Source organism: Protopterus annectens, chromosome 8.part0, assembly GCF_019279795.1.
Source record: "Protopterus annectens isolate FY-2018-M chromosome 8.part0, PAN1.0, whole genome shotgun sequence".
Lineage (NCBI taxonomy): Eukaryota > Metazoa > Chordata > Ceratodontiformes > Protopteridae > Protopterus > Protopterus annectens.
In genome coordinates, this window is record NC_056741.1 from 866,166,634 (window position 1) to 866,182,587 (window position 15,954).

The window sequence follows — 15,954 nt, forward strand, 5'->3', positions numbered from 1 at the left end:
TCAGCTGAAACTGGGGCTTTAGTCAAGGTGGAGGGAATTATGAGCCATTCCAAATACCATCACTTTTGGCCCAAAACCTTCAGGCATCTGCTAGAAAGCTAAAGAGGAAGAGGAATTTCACCTTTCAACATGACAGTGACCCCAAGCATACATCCAAATCAAAGAATGGCTTCACCAGAAGAAAATTAAAGTTTTGAAATGGCCCAGCCAGATCCCATATGTAAATCCAATAGAAAATATCTGGGGTGACCTGAAGAGGGCTGTGCACAAGAGATGCCCTTGCAATATGACAGATTTGGAGCACTTTTGCAAGGAAGAGTGGGCAAATATTGCCAAGTCAAGATGTGCCATGCTGATAGACTCCTACCCAAGAACACTGAATGCTGAAATTAAATCAAAAGGTGCTTCAACAAAGTAATAGTTTAAGGGTGTGCACACTTATGCAACCAGCTTATTGTATGTTTTTTATTTTTTATATTTTTTCCCTAATTGATTTGTTTGTTCAAATGAATTGTACAGGTTATGGGTCACATTAAAGGTGGGAAAAGTTTTGAAATTATTTATTGTGGTCTCATTTTTTTATATCACAAAACCTGGCATTTTAACAGGGGTGTGTATGCTTTTTATATCCACTGTATAGATCCTCATTGTAGTAGTCAGTATATAATTCTTCTGTATTGGGCTTTGTATTAACTTTAACTGCAGCCATATTATATCAGTGTGGAGCTTTTCTACCTGGGCCTCCATTGAAAATGGGATATTATCCCAGTCTGACTTTCTTGGTAAGCAAATGTCAATTAAATGAGTAAAAAAATGCTTTAGCAGAAGCAATTTCAGCAGCTTAGTTTTTGGAAATATTTCTGCATAATATGTTTTGTATGCTGTTACATGGACAGCTGTACACATATACATTAGACACTACCAGTTGAAAGCACATTCAAGAGGTAGGACATGTTTTGACATGGCTATGCTGTGGGGGGACCCATAACTCTACATTTTCCCAAAGATAGCAAAGTACTGATTTGGATTCTTTGTAGATGGAAGTGAGTCATTGTTAGTGAGCCTTCTTGAAGATGATCATATAGTTGTGTAGAGAACTTTTCTTAACAATGGATGTTCAGGAGAGATGTCACTGCAACAATAAAGCTTCCTTCCCACCTTTTCCAAGTTATTGGACTTGAGCATAGTTACTTTAATGACTGTTATGATGATTGGATAAAATGTTTCTCAGATATAATATATTTTGTTTTGTACCCATTACTAGCTTCAACACTAGATAGTTGCCTACCACAGTATTGCTTTCCTGGCTGTAATTATACAATAGTAATGGATATATATATAAATATATAACAGTCTTGTTCTCTGTGTTGTAGCACTTTCAAAGCCGTAAGCACATTTGTCGTCACAGGGAAGGCCACTGTTGAGTAGTTTGCATTGAACACAGATAAAGAGAGTGGATAAACCTAAATATGGAATAATTTGCTGTTATGGTGACCTTTGCATTTTACTCTTATGGTAAACCTTTTACTGAGCTGTACTTTCCTGATATCTGTTACTTCATAGAAGGATTTTGGAGATCTGAGGCTCTTGAATGGTGAAGTTCATAGCTCAGATTTCCCTTTAATATAAATTCTTCCTGAGACCAGAACTCTTCTCCGTTCTGACATTTTTGAACATGAGAGTCCACTGCCTTTTTCCTAGAAACTCAGAACAGAGTTGGGTGACCTTTCTTACAGCGGATGTCCAGTGTGCTTGACTGCATTGATTTTTGAATTTTTCACATTTAAGGTTTGGATATTTCCATTAATTTTTGATTTGGTCCTGTTGTATTACAGTTTGTTGTATTTTAAATTTTGTTTTACAGCAAAGTTTTTTTTCATGGAGTCTTAAAAGTTGGCGATTATCAGTTAGGAAATGTTCCTTTTGCATTCATTGATTGAATAGGAGTTAGTTTTAGCTAACCAGTGGGAGGAGCTGAGAAACAGTCATCTTATTTAAGATATTTGCCTACATTCCTCCTCAGCTACAAGAGCTCTGCATTTCAAACTTCTCTTTCACTCCATTGATTTCTGGATTTTTTGCCACCCACCTCTTCAGTTTTTCTTGTGCTTTTAAACTTGATGGATTTTTTCTGTCCACTCCTACTATTAGACTTTGGAAGCCCCTCGCAGTCCTAATTCTTCTAGGCATGGATAGCTCAAACTGATCAGGCACTCCCCATTAGACTCTTGTAGCTTGAGTTGGACACCGTTTCATATCATCCCATTTCAATTAATGCACACTGCAATATTCAGAGGGTTTATATGAATTGTGTATTGTTCTTTTCTGCATTTTTGTTTTTTTTTCCAAAGGTCAGCAGATAGCATTTTTAACAAGGTGTGGTATCTTAAGTCTTGTAGTATCCCTCACAGTAGTGTGAGAATTGTGAGTCGTTACGGGACCAGAGCCTCATTTATTTAATTTCTACAGCACTTTTGCTGTTTTTATTTTACTTTGTCTGTGAGCCTTAGTCTTGTAGTATCACACACAATAGTGAAAAAAACTGTGAATTGCTGCAGTATCTGAGCCTAATTTATTGCGTTTCTACTGCATTTTACTTGCCTTCGACCTCAGTCTTGTAATATCACTCATAATAGTGAGAGGATTGTGAATTACTGCAGGATCAGAGCCTCATTTGCTATATTTCTGCTCCATTCTTACTGTTTATATTTTACTTGGTCTTGGGACCTAAGAATTGTGTATTTCTGCAGGATCTGAGCCTTCCATACACTTATTTTGCATTTTTGCTGTTTACTCATTGGATTCCTCTGTAGCTCTTCTCCTATAACCCGAGCGGAGCTGTGCATCAGTGGTTTGCCTGCTGGGAAGCATTACCCCAATCCTAGACCTATCCTCAGCCCAACAGCTCCAAATTTAATTAGTTACAAGTTGCCTTGGATATTCACTCTCCTATTGTCTCTGTATTTTCAACCTTGTGGAAATATGCATCCTGAGGCAGTGCAGCAGTTTTACGTTTACAGGCAGCCACCTTATTCTTATGCAGGCTGTCTCAGTATGTGAGACTTGTAATTACAGTATGTTTTTGGAGGCAAAGCTGTTGTATGCAAACACTGATATCTCCAAGCAGGTTACCAGTAACACACACACACACACACACACACACACACACACACACACTGCATGTACTATGGATCAGACACACAAACTCACATATGCTGAGGCTCATAAATGCAATCTGCTCAAACCTAAAGACCTCCCATATGCTGTCCATGGCAGCCTTCCAAACACACTACAAAGTCGACACTCACCAGGACATACAACTACCTCTCACAGTGTCTCAACCTCTAAGCCTTTAAGGCAGACTGCTACACTATGCAGTATACTGGTCATTGGAGACTGTTGTGAGGCACACTGATGCCCTGCTGACTAGGCTGAGCAAGGAGACAGACTGTCGGTTTCCTGTCAGGGGCAAGGATCTGCCAGATCACACATGCACTACAAGGCATTGAACCACAAGTGTCAGGATGACTGTGTCATAGTCCATGCGAGTGTTAATGACCCAAGACGTACCTTCCTGGACTATTTGAAAAGAGACATGGCAGAGCTTTCAGATTGTGTGTCCCAAGGAGGGGTATGAGCCTAGCACTGAACAGCAATCTGTATTCATCAAGGATGATACCACAATATAAACAGAAGATGATTGACTTTAACACTTGGTTTAGTAAATGATGCCATTTAACAATGGTCCGGTATTTGTTAGCTTGGAAGGACATTATCGGCAACCCATGCTGCTTTGCCAGGGATGATCTGCACCTGTCCCCTCTAGACTTTCAGATATACTGGCCAATACATTATTCATCCAGTAGTGTCTTTTTTTAGCCAATTCTAATCTGATAAACCTTCCACCATAATAAATTCTACTCAAGATGAACTAAAGGTATTGCTGCTCAATGCTAGGAGTCTCAACAAGAAGCTCCACTCCCTGGAAGTGCTCCTCACTCTGGAGAGAGTTGACATTTGTGCAGTTAATGAGACATGGTTTAAAGATGTGGAAGATGTCACTGCAGTACACGGCTGTAATGTTTTCCACACATTCAGATGAACTGCCGCACAAGAAAGGACAAGAGTGGATGTATATCAGTTTACATAAGCATACCTCAAGATTGGTCAAACAGTGTGACACACATGAGCTACTCCATGTTCAACTAACCTTAGGTAATGTTCCATACCATATCCTTGATAATTGCAGGTCTCTTTCAATGACCCAGAATAATCATACCACACCCTGGAATGTACTGGAGTTAACCCATCATTAAGCCCAACACCATATCATTGAATGATTTCAACTATCCCGCCATAAAATGGGATACATACACAACCAACATCATGCAGACTCAAAGGTTCCTGGATTTGTCAATGCAAACACCCTGGAACAGCTAGTCTGCACATCTACTAGGGGTGCAAATATCCTAGGTCTGGTACTGAAAAATGAGGTCATGTTGCACACACCCCTAGTGTAATGTCCTCACTGGTCAGATCAGAAAAATAAATGTAAAGCCTGAACTCCCAATAAACCAGAGAACCTTTTAGAACTTTTCCACTGCTAACTACCTCCTATTAAGCAATGACATAGCTAAATTCCAAGTCCTTCCAAACTCAGAAAACACTGTGGCATTTGTGAATGTGTTTACAGAAACCCTGTACAAGCATGTCGATAACTGCATAGAAACAGTAGTACCAAATAAAAAAATAAAAAAAACTTCGGACAAACTTGGTGTATTCCCCAGTATAAATAGGTTACAACAAAAGAAAGAAAATTCTGTCCAAAAGTAGGAAAGTGCTATGTCCAACAGACAAAAAACCTCCCTCATCAGTCTTAACAAGCAACTCAAGGAACTAATCAAGTCCACTAATACCAATTTTGAGGCAAAACTCACCTCCTGGGCTAAGGATAACCATGAGGCATTTTTCAGTCATATACGCAACCTTAAGGCGAACACCCTGAGTGTGCTGAAATAATAGTAAATGGAACTCCCTGTAGGGAACCGAAGGATGTAGCAAATATGGTAGGTGATAAATTTAACTTTTAGTTCCATCTCCCTATCACCCCAAGTTACTCTCCCCACAGGAAATATCTTCTACCATTTCTCCCCCAGCTGTCACTAAAGAACAGGTCCTCACTGCACTCTCCAAACCTTAAAATACTGCATCACTTGGTTCTGATGATATGCTGGAATACCTCCTAAAATACTTGAAACATGACTTGTCAGGCCCACTAGAATCTCTATTCAACCACAGCCTTCAGACAGGCTTTATTCCTAGGGAATGGAGGGCTACAATGGTCATCACTCTACACAAAGGGGACCATGAACAGACCCAGGGAACTACAGAACCGTAAGTTTTACTAGTCTTGTATGCAAGGCCATGGAAAGAATTATCATGGACCTTGTAAAAGCATAGAAAATCTTCAAACACTGGACCCATCCCAGTTCAGTTTTGTCAAGGGTATGTTAAGGTTACTAAACCTGGTGGACTACTTTGAGAAGGTCACTAGAGCCGGTGATGAGGGCAGAATAGTACATACTGCCTACCTTGACCTGACAAAGGTATTTGACACAGTACCTCACTTCGGTATTATAGACAAACTCATAAATTTAGGCATAATTCCCTATGTCATCCAATGGATAGCCAAGTGGCTCATGGATAGGACACATGAAATTAGGGTGGGGGGAATCCATCTCAACCAAGGGGCCTGTTACTAGTGGTGCCCCACAGGGCTCAGTAATGAACCTTTCCTATTCAGAATATACTTGTTTGAAGTCAGGGCAAATGTTTAGAGCCTTTGGTTGATCAAATATGTTGACAGCTGCAAGCTGGGTAGAATCACTGAATCCCAGAAAGATATAGATATCCTCCAGGAGGGTCTGACACAGACAAATAACTGGTACCAGAACTACGATCTAAAACTCAGTGCAAAAAATACATAATTATATCCTTTGGGAAGGTGATCATCCCTGCATAGGAGTAGACCCAGTGGTGAGAAACTTGGGAACTCAGGTGAACAGTAACCTGAACTTACACATTGTGTCCATGGTAGTGTGAAAATCCTATGTGGGACAACTTATAAGGACATGGAATCCAGATCTAAGGAGATCATAATCTCACTGTACGCAGCCCTGATTAAACCAATAATCAAGTACAGTTCACCCTTCGGCATGTACTTGACCACAGCTGGAGTGGCCACAGAGGTTCCTCACTAAAGGAGTACAGGGTGTAAATATGTCCTATGCACACCACCTCAACTCTGTCTCCTGCAGGCTACTGAGGGTTGATCTATGCCTAAGCTACAAGGCATTCTCTGATCCAGCCCTGATGGATCTACTACACATTTGCAAAACAAACAGCATTAGAATTAACTGATCTAAGGATCTAAACCTCATTTGTGACATAAACAAAACATGTTGGCGGGACAGTTGTGTCTCAGAGATCACTCCTTCTCTGGAGCAGCCTCCCCTTTCATATGTGAAGCAGAGCTGTTCTCTAAGCCTATGCAAATGCAATCTGGACCAATGGATGAGAAATCTTTTATTTGCCCCGACTTGTTATCTTTGTTCCTTGTGGAGGGAGCACCTTGTAGATGCTGTAAGGCACAGACATATACCAAAGCCATTCTTGTCTGTGGACATTGATAAATGGGAAAATTAGGGCATGAATGGATAAGCTCTAGGACTGTTAGCCTAGTAACCTTCTATGATTATACTTAGTGAATATTCTTTGCTCAGTCAGATCAGTTGTTCATCTAATTTGCTTTTCGTAGGGAAGGAAGGTAAGTCATCAAGGAGACAGCATCTAAGCCAATAGTTACTTCATTATTTTCTGTTACATCATTGTCTTATGTCAAAAAATTGTCAGTTTGGTGTCTATCCAGTTCATTAAAAGATAATTCCATTGAGAATGCCCTTTAGAACCTGTATTAGTAATAAGTCCATGATGGATATCTGTGCCTTAACAGCATGTTTGTCAGTGCTTTCTTTTATAAAGCTGAATAGTTTAAAACTGCATTAAAGGGTAGTGCAGTATTTTTCAAAGCTGTTTTGTAGGGCATTTTGTCACATAGCTCCTCACACAGAGTTGTTTTCCTTCCTTTGGGTTTTATTGGCTGCTAGAAAATCTGATCATTTTGTTGGATTTAGCTTGCTTGTCTGCTTAAAGCAGGATGATGTTTAGTGTCCATTTCTTTAGATTTTTTAAGAGTTTTCAAACTATGGATCTATTTTTTACCCTTCTTTTAAGTTTGGCTGGATTTGTGGGTTTTCATCATGCTACTTTTTTATAGTTGGGCTGTTGAGTTCATTTGAGGGCTGTCACACAATGAAACTTTCTGTAAAAGTGTTGTTTATTCTAGGAAAATATCGTGGTTGATTTGCTGTTTAGTAGTAGAGTCTGTGATGGTGGTGAACATGCTTCACTAAATAAGAAGTACGGGAGATGATAAGAGCAAATGGAGTGCGAGTCTGTGACAGTGTGTTTTTCAGCACAGTGCAGCAAAGTAAATCATCTAGAGAACACACTTTTCAACTCCTCCTTGAAGATGTGTGGATGTAATAAGTACTTTTATAACAAAACTGTAGTGAAGTTTTAGCCAAAAGTACTTGCATGTATATGGCTGACAAGAAAACTGATTTTAGTAGGTTGACACTTGGAGAACCTGGATGCATCTTAAACAGCATAAAGCACAATTTAGCAACACCCGTAACAACACTGTTCAATTTCAGCTTCCCATACAGGTTTTGTACCAAGCGAACGGAGAACAACTGTAGTCATTCCGATGCATAAGGGATGACCTTCTGCAGACCTGTAAGTCTGACCTGCCTCATATGAAAGGTCATGGAAAGACCGATCATGGAATTAATCAATCAAGGACATAGGAAACCTGCAAATGCTAAACCCGTCTTATAGGTTCATAGGTAGGTACTAGGCTGTCTGCCTGAAGGCATTTATAAGCCTAACCGGAATGTGTTGGCTTTCACTGCCCCTTTAGATTAGTTCCCTGTGCCTCTGTCCAGCAAGAGCCATTGAAGTGATCCCTGGGGTAAACTTTCTGTTTCCCATCCACTCGTCAAGGTCCCTCTTGAAGAGGGTTAGCAAGGAGCTCTACCTAATGTAGATTGGAATCTTGTTCCAGAGCATGGGAAGTCTCTGGGACAGGACTCTATCCCTCCAGCACGTCCTATTTATTGTTGTGGTGAGATTTAGATCATTGGAACATGTGGCTCGAGGGGATATGTTTTTTTTTAGGTGGAGCATGTCCATCAATTCTGGGTTGGACATAGTCTTGTATGTCAGGCAGAGATCACCTCTGAGTAGGCGGTATGCAGCCAAGTACAGCTGGAGTTCTTCAGTCGAGCTGCATAGGCCAGTGATCCTCTTGGTTTGGTACTTCTGTGGTCTTTCCAGTTGTTGCAGGTGTCTTGTAAGGTACATCCCAAATGGGGCATTGTACTCTATGATGGGTCTGATGAGTGATGCATATAGGAGACAATGACCTCTTTCATTCTGGATGCAAACCCTTTTGTGATTAGGTGGGCCACATAGAAGGATTTTCTAACCACTTTGGCAATGTGATTATCAAAGGAGAGGTTATCTACTTGGGTCCCCAGATCCCTTATTACGTCTTCCGTATTTAGGGGCTACCACCTACGTGGTAGTTTGTGGGTACTTTGTTTTTTCCAAAGGGGATGACTATCAACTTTTTGGCATTTAGCTTGAGGCCATGCTTTTGACACCAGGTATTTGTCTCATTGAGACTCTTTTGGAGGATGTCTGTGTCAGCTGGAGAGTCAATTATAGCCCCCTAGTTTGCAGTCATCTGCAAACTTGGTCAGCCATAGTCCTCCTGTGCTCGCCTGTACCTCTGAGATGTATATGCCAAACAGGAGGGGTCCTAGGACTGAGCCCTGGGGAATGCCATTTGTAACCGGTTTAGAGTCGGACCTAGCTCCCACAACTCGTGGGTTCTGTCCGTGAGCCAGTTGGCAACCCATCTCGTGATGTAGGGGTTTATGTTCAGGCTGGTGAGCTTGTCTATAATACCCGAGTGGGGAATGGTGTTGAAGGCTTTTGCGAGGTCTAGTTAAACTGTGTGGACCACCTTTCTCTCATCTATAGCCTTGGTAACTGTCTCAAGGAAGTTCACCAGGTTTAGAAGGCATGATCTGCCCATAACAAAGCCAAATTGGGTAGCGTCCAGTGTGTTTGGATGTTTCCAATGCCTCTGTTAATGAGATCCATGATGATGCGCTCCATAGCTTTGCAGACCAAGCTAGTCAGGCTTATAGGGTGATAGTCCCTGGGGTCCATTGTGGCTCCACCTTTGTGGAGTGGAATAACCGTTGCTGTATGCCACTCTGTGGGTACGTAGCCTGTGGAAAGGCTGAGTTTAAACAGTGTGTTTAGGTGAGGGGTTAGTTCATCTTTGAGCTTGTGTAGGACGCAGCCTGGGACATCATCCAGTCTCATTGATGCTGTGTTTTTGGCTTTGGAGAGGGCTGTTTTAACCTGAGTGTCTGTGATTTCAGGGGCATTACATTCTTCTGGTATAGTTATGGGCCCTTTTGGGGGTGAGAGGGGGGAGAAGTTCGTACTCAACCTGTCTGCCAGGAAGTTGGCTATATCGGTCAGTTCAGTGTATTTTATGCCATTCTGCACTAACTCTGAGCAGATCTGAGAATTGCCACTTAGATTCTTGACATAGCTAAAGAATGCCTTGGTTATCTTTGGAATCCATGGCAATTTCTTTTTCGAAGCTAGCCTTGGATGATTTTATGAGGGAACATAGTTTCTTGCTGATACTGATCAGGGATGTCTTCCCTTCTTGGGATTTTACTCTTTTCGGTACTAGTTTCCCCCTTCTGTTGTATAGCTTGTTTATGGCAGGGGTCCACCAGACTGGTTTCCTTTTCTTGGAGGAGTGAGTCTTGGTTTTGTTTGGGATAGCATGATCCATGCATTCTTGTAGGTGCCCGTAGAGTACATTAGTAAAGGATTTTGCAGCTTGGATAGCGTTATCCTTTCGCATGGGGGCTTTGAAACTTCCCACCTCTGTTTTAAGTAACGTGAAGTTTGCTTTTGAAAAGTTTTTCACGGTGGTTTCTTTGACCGGGGGTGGTGGCGGAATGTGGATATCCAGAGTGATTAGTTTATGGTCAGATCTAACCGGCAAGGGGTTGACCTCCAGTGTGGAACACCGGTCGCCCATGTTGGTGATGACCAGGTCCAATATGTTGTCACCTCTGGTGGGGGTGTTGACCAGTTGATCCAGGGCGTTTGAGTTTATAAATTCTAGGAAATGTTGGGCAAGAGAGTTTGTACTTGAGTAAGTCTCCCAGTTAATGTTTGGGTAATTGAAATCACCCAATATTAGGGTGTTATGTTTCCCAGTGTTTCCAGGAATGCGGAGTGGGGGTCCTGGGATATGGTGGGTGATCTGTAGCAAGCTATAATTTGAATAGCAGTTTTGCCCATTGTTAGTTGCACGTGGATGATCTCTGAAGCATCGTGCTGTGCCACTAAACTGGAAGTGTGGGTATCCTTGATGTATATGGATACTCCCCCGCCTTTTGTATTTCGGTCCAGGTTTTATGGCCGAAATGTATGGTATGAGTTGTAGCCTGGTAGTGCTCTCTGGAGCCTTAAACCAGGTTTCTGTTACTGCACATATATCGATTTTCTCCAAACTGAGGAGTAGGAGTGCGTGCATTTTGAGGTTTAGACTTCTGGCATTGAATAACATTACCCTCCGATTTTTGTTACTTGTGCTATTTACGGTGGTGGGTTTGTCTTTTGAGCCTTGCATAAAAAAACACTGTGGGGGTGGCAAGAGCCTTGGACAGTATTCGAAAGCCTAAGGGTGACAGGTGACAGCCATCTCTAGCAAAGCAGCGTGGCTTGTCGAGTATGTCATCCCAGGCTGACAGACACTGGATCCCCTTTGAATGACACCAGAAGCTTAGCCAGTTGTTGAAATTGATGATTTTTTCTCTGTACCGTGGTATCATTCTTGGTGAGGGCAGGATACTACTCAGAGTCAATGTCTTATACCGACCTGGGCTACGTGATCAGAGATCTCCTCCATGTCTCTTTTCATGTAGTCCAGGGAGGTACAGCTCAGGTCATTCACACCAACATGGACAATGACAGAGTCATATTTGTACTTTCTTTTTCTGGAGTGACCTGAGTGCTTGTATTATGTGGCGGATCCTAGCACCCGACAGGCAGCTAACAGTAACCTTCTCCTTGTTCAGCCTAGTGAGTGGGACGTCAGTGTGCCTGACTATAGAGTCACGTATTACTAGTGTGTTGGGTATATTATTTTGCCTTAAAGGCTGTGATTGTGTGGCACACTGGTTTTGTGAAGTATGTGTTTCATGGTTTGTGTTGGGGGGGGGGGGTTGCTTGGATGTCTGCTTTGGAGGTCTCTTTTGCAGATTTTTATTTAGAGCCTCCGAGTATGTTTTCATGTATTTATGTGTGTTTTTTGCCGGTGCTGGTTTCATAGGTCTATGTGAGACTGGTAGTGTGATGCAAGTAATTCCCTTCTCCTCTTGACTGCCTGATCCAGTCTTGGGTTGAGAGAGCTTAGCCTCCAGTTTGGCTGTATAATTGCATCTCTCGCGTGTATTAGTGTTTGGTGGAAGGAGGAGAGGGTTATCTGTGTACATGAGGCAATTGTAACATTGCCTCAAAATGCCCAGATTCACCAGTTGGACTGCAGAGTACACCTATTACTGCCCTATGGACATGCCTGGATAGGTACAGTGAACTGTTTTACTGATTGGCTGGTAAGGTCGAATAGAGACCCATGTCCTTCTCTATAGTATAGGGGGGGGGTCTAGTGCTAAGGTTTATTAGTGCTTGCTATGAGGTTTGAGCAAGTGCTGGTATGAGAAGTGAATGGTTTGAGTGCTTAAGTTGAAAGTTTGTCTAGTTCCAAGGGAAAAATTGAAGAGTACACTTTGTGGAGCCGTTAATACTTATACCCTAGCTAACCAGCGCACAAAACCGTGCAAATGCGGGTTTTATAGCAGGGAAATGGAAGAGAAATTAACCCAAAATGTCCAATAAACTACTAATTTCTGGGCTGAAACCACTCCTCCAAGAAGAGATAGGCTGCTCAAAGCTCCCTCTCACAGTGAACAGAGAAACTTCATTCTATTCAAGAAAGGTATGGGCAAACACAGAAACTTGTAACACAGCCCTGAATTCAGAACTAACCTCAAAACTGGACTATACTAGCTTAGAAAGGTGGGAAAACAAATGTATGTATATATATATATATATATATATATATATATATATATATATATTTATTTTTTCAGAGAATAAAGCAGATACAGTCAAAAATACTTTAAATGCACAGAAATGGCTATCACACTTGTGTGTGTAGCCTACAACAGTTAAACAGGTAATTTAAACACAAAAACAACTTTGTTAAAGTGCAGGCAGTAAAATAAGTACAATATGTAGCTAAAACAAGCTTTTTAAAATCACAGAAACTCTAGAAAATCAGCATTTTAGGTGTAATTAGCTAAAGGCAGCAAGAAAATGCAAAAGAATTATACTTCATCACTCCAAGGTCTCTCTTTTATCTCTGCTGCTGTAGAACTCTGCAGGGCACCAGGCAGGAGCTTGCTGAGCTGTATACTATGGTTTGGATTCATTAAAGGCAGGTTATGCTTACTCATTCTGGTGAATTTCTTTGAAAAGGTCACCAAAGCAATGGATGAAGGCAAAATGGTACACTGAGTACCACGACCAGGCCAAAGCTTTTGACACAATTCCCCACTGAGGTATAGTAGAAAAGCTAAGTAAATGGGTAATATACCCCTATGCTACCTGCTGGATTGCCATCTGGCTTACAAATAGGATGTAAATAATCAAAATAGGAGAATTTGCCTCCACAAACAATCCAGTCACCAGTGTAGTCTGTCAGGGTTCTGTGCTGGGTCCTCTCTTGTCAGGTATCTACTTTTCTTAGGTAAAGGCCAGTGCCAAAGTGCTCTGTTTGATTATGTTTGCAGATGATGGCAAGCTAGGAGAAGTCATTGAATGCACAAATGACTAAGCCATCCTGCAGGAAGGTTTTTCCCAAGTAAATAACTGGTGCCAAAATCATGGACCGAACTTAAAACCCAAAAAATGTATTATTGTATCCTTTGGGAAATCATCCACCCATGGGAACTACCACATTGACGATATGCCCCTAAGGGTTGACCCAGTTTGGGATTTGGGAACCTATGTGGACAGTGACCTTACATTTGACCAATATGTAACTGTTGTAAGAAAGTGTTTCTATATTGCACAGCTTATAAACAAAAGCATTGTGTCTAGATCTAGGGATATCATTTTGCCCCTTTCTCAGCCCTTGTTATGTCAGTCATTGAATATAATGCCCCCTTCTACTCAAACACAGTTTATCTGGAGTGCAGTCAGAGCTTTATCACTCTACATCACAAGGCTGAGTCAGAGCTGTTAAGCTTGTCTTCTTCTGATCACTTTAACCCCCACCAAGGCCTCTGCCATTGTAGGATGTAGAAGTTAGTGTAAGTTTATCTGGTTTCCATAGCACCATGGTGGAGGTGTTATCAGGAAAGAGTATGTGTTAAGGATAAAAGGAAGAAAATTAGTGTCCATCACATAGGTACATGAGAGCATAAATGTTGTGTTGTGAAAGGAAAGAAATTGCTAGTAAATGCATTCCTTGAAGTGAACTTAATAGTTTCCTGAGTTATGTTATCTGACAAAAAGTGCTAGCAGTATTTTGTTTTCCTGAATTTTGTTTAGTACATTGTCATGCCCTTTTAATAGTAAATGTCTTGTATTTTGGATGTTTGCAGATTGGTATGGGTGACGCAGATTACATAACAGCATTCCTGCAGGTCCTTATGCCAGTAGCATATGAGGTAAGCAGTGAAATGTATTCACTTTTGAGTGTGATGAATTCTGATGTGCGAGTTTTCATTTTGGAAGACATAGTAGTCTGGTGTATTATGGTGATAAAGCATGAAATAAGGACTTGTTTCTTGAATTTTCCCTGCATATTCTAATTCATTCATTCTTTACATCCAGCCGTAAGTCGCTATATTTGGGTATTTTCATCCTGTTGACTGCAGAAGTCTGCTTTAATGCATGCAACTTCAGCTGGATTCCTATAGTTAACTTGCTGTTAAAATGTGATTTGTAGGCTAAAAGTTTGAAATGTTGGAACCCGCTTTAGCGAGTCCCATAATGCTAAGACTGAATGGCCAAAAAAACAGACTTAATTATGCTAAGTCCACGATAGCCATTTCTTAAAATATTCCCATTTCTGTAAGGTATGGCGGTCTCTGAGTTAGTATGTGTAAGTTCAGTGGGTGCATGGGACAAGTCTGCCTGCAAAAGAGAAGTTTAAAGGAGAAGAGAGGTATCCAGTATTCGTTCTTCTCCTGAATCTTCAGTGTTTTTTATTCAGCATGTTGACATTGTATATTTGGAGGCACCTTGATCTGTTATGATAAAATGTTTGTAAACATCAATATGAGGAAACACCCTAAAACTACTGTTCTTGTCAACATCATATATAAAAAAATCCGTCTTGCCCATTATTTTTAGGTACTTATTCACCTGTCTTCTTGCGGTTTCATGTAGTTGTCTTCTCAGCATTTAAATTCATAATACTTCATTTCCAGCCTTGGTCTGGGTTATGTGACACAATAGTACTTGCATATAGTGGGGTTCCCATTGTATGTTTGAGGAGGATGTCTGGTCCTTGGAATTGCAAAAGTTCAAGTACAAGAGGAGAACTAAATACTTTATAAGAATGAAATGGCTGTGTCTTGGTGAGTTCTCACATCTCCAAAGCAGACCAATCCCAGAGTTTGTATGAATAAGTAGCAAGGTGTGAGGGTTCAGGGTGCCTTGTGCCCTTGCAAAAAACATGTTAATGTATTACAGTGAGCTTTGTACTTTGCTTTTATTTCACTTGAAAAAGACTTATTTAGTGTTTCAGGACTTGCAGTATTGACTCGAACATTTGTTGGACCACTAGGTGCAATGGGTATGTGGAAATCAGTTGTACTGTCTGCAGCATCAGCAAGACATTTCTTGTAGGAGAGCATTGTGAAGTCCAGTTCTTTTAATAAATGGTATGATTCACTATTTAAAAGAGGCTCTTTTCCAAAGACGATGCAGGAGTACTGATTTGGTCAAGTGACTTATTCAGAATTAGTGTGTAGGGAAATCAAACCTAGGGCTATAGGATGAAGCTGAGCAGTGCTTCACAGCTGTAATTCTTTGTGCTGTAATGGAATTGTCCAGTACAAATCAATCATTTGTATAGAACTGTAGTACACATTTAATTAACATACTGAAGAAAATAGTTGTTTACAGTTCATTTGGGTGTAGCTGTACATTCAACAGTGATGGCTGCTTAACATACTACATGACATACATGTCTTGCCTCCAGGGTTGCAGTAATGGTTTGGCTGTGCTACATTGGATATGAATAGCTGTTATCTTCCATTACAAAATTTTAGATTCCAAAGAGGGCCAAAGTTACACAAGTGCAAATGCTTTCGTATGGTGAACTGACCTAAACAGAGATAATGATCCCTATAAAGTAGAAAGCATTCCTTACAGAAGAAATTATTATGATAGACATCTTGAATAGTTGCAGGAAGATTGTTCAGAACATAGGACCAACTGCAGAAGGAATAGCTGAATTGGTGATGTGATGTTGTCTTTTCATCTTCCTTAACATACGTATACCAGATCTGACCTCATATTCGAATTTGCTGCATACACTAGACTTTGAATCCAGTTCTTCGGCTCCTCCATCTACCCATAATGCCCCACTCAGCCAGATGTACATCAGATCTAGTTTGTTGCCATTTTATCCCCCCTTCCCCTGTTTTTTTT

General features: G+C 41.0%; 1 protein-coding gene across 5 annotated transcripts in view; it reads left to right on the plus strand.

Moving 5' to 3' along the window:
- The window catches only part of HDAC6 (histone deacetylase 6), a 1,533,697-nt gene that overhangs the window by 574,057 nt on the left and 943,686 nt on the right, over window positions 1-15,954 (plus strand). For all 5 annotated transcript variants that reach the window (XM_044080374.1, XM_044080376.1, XM_044080377.1 and 2 more), the window contains exon 11: window positions 13,896-13,961. In XM_044080374.1, the coding sequence (XP_043936309.1) occupies window positions 13,896-13,961 (66 nt within the window). The remainder of the gene's footprint in view (window positions 1-13,895; window positions 13,962-15,954) is intronic.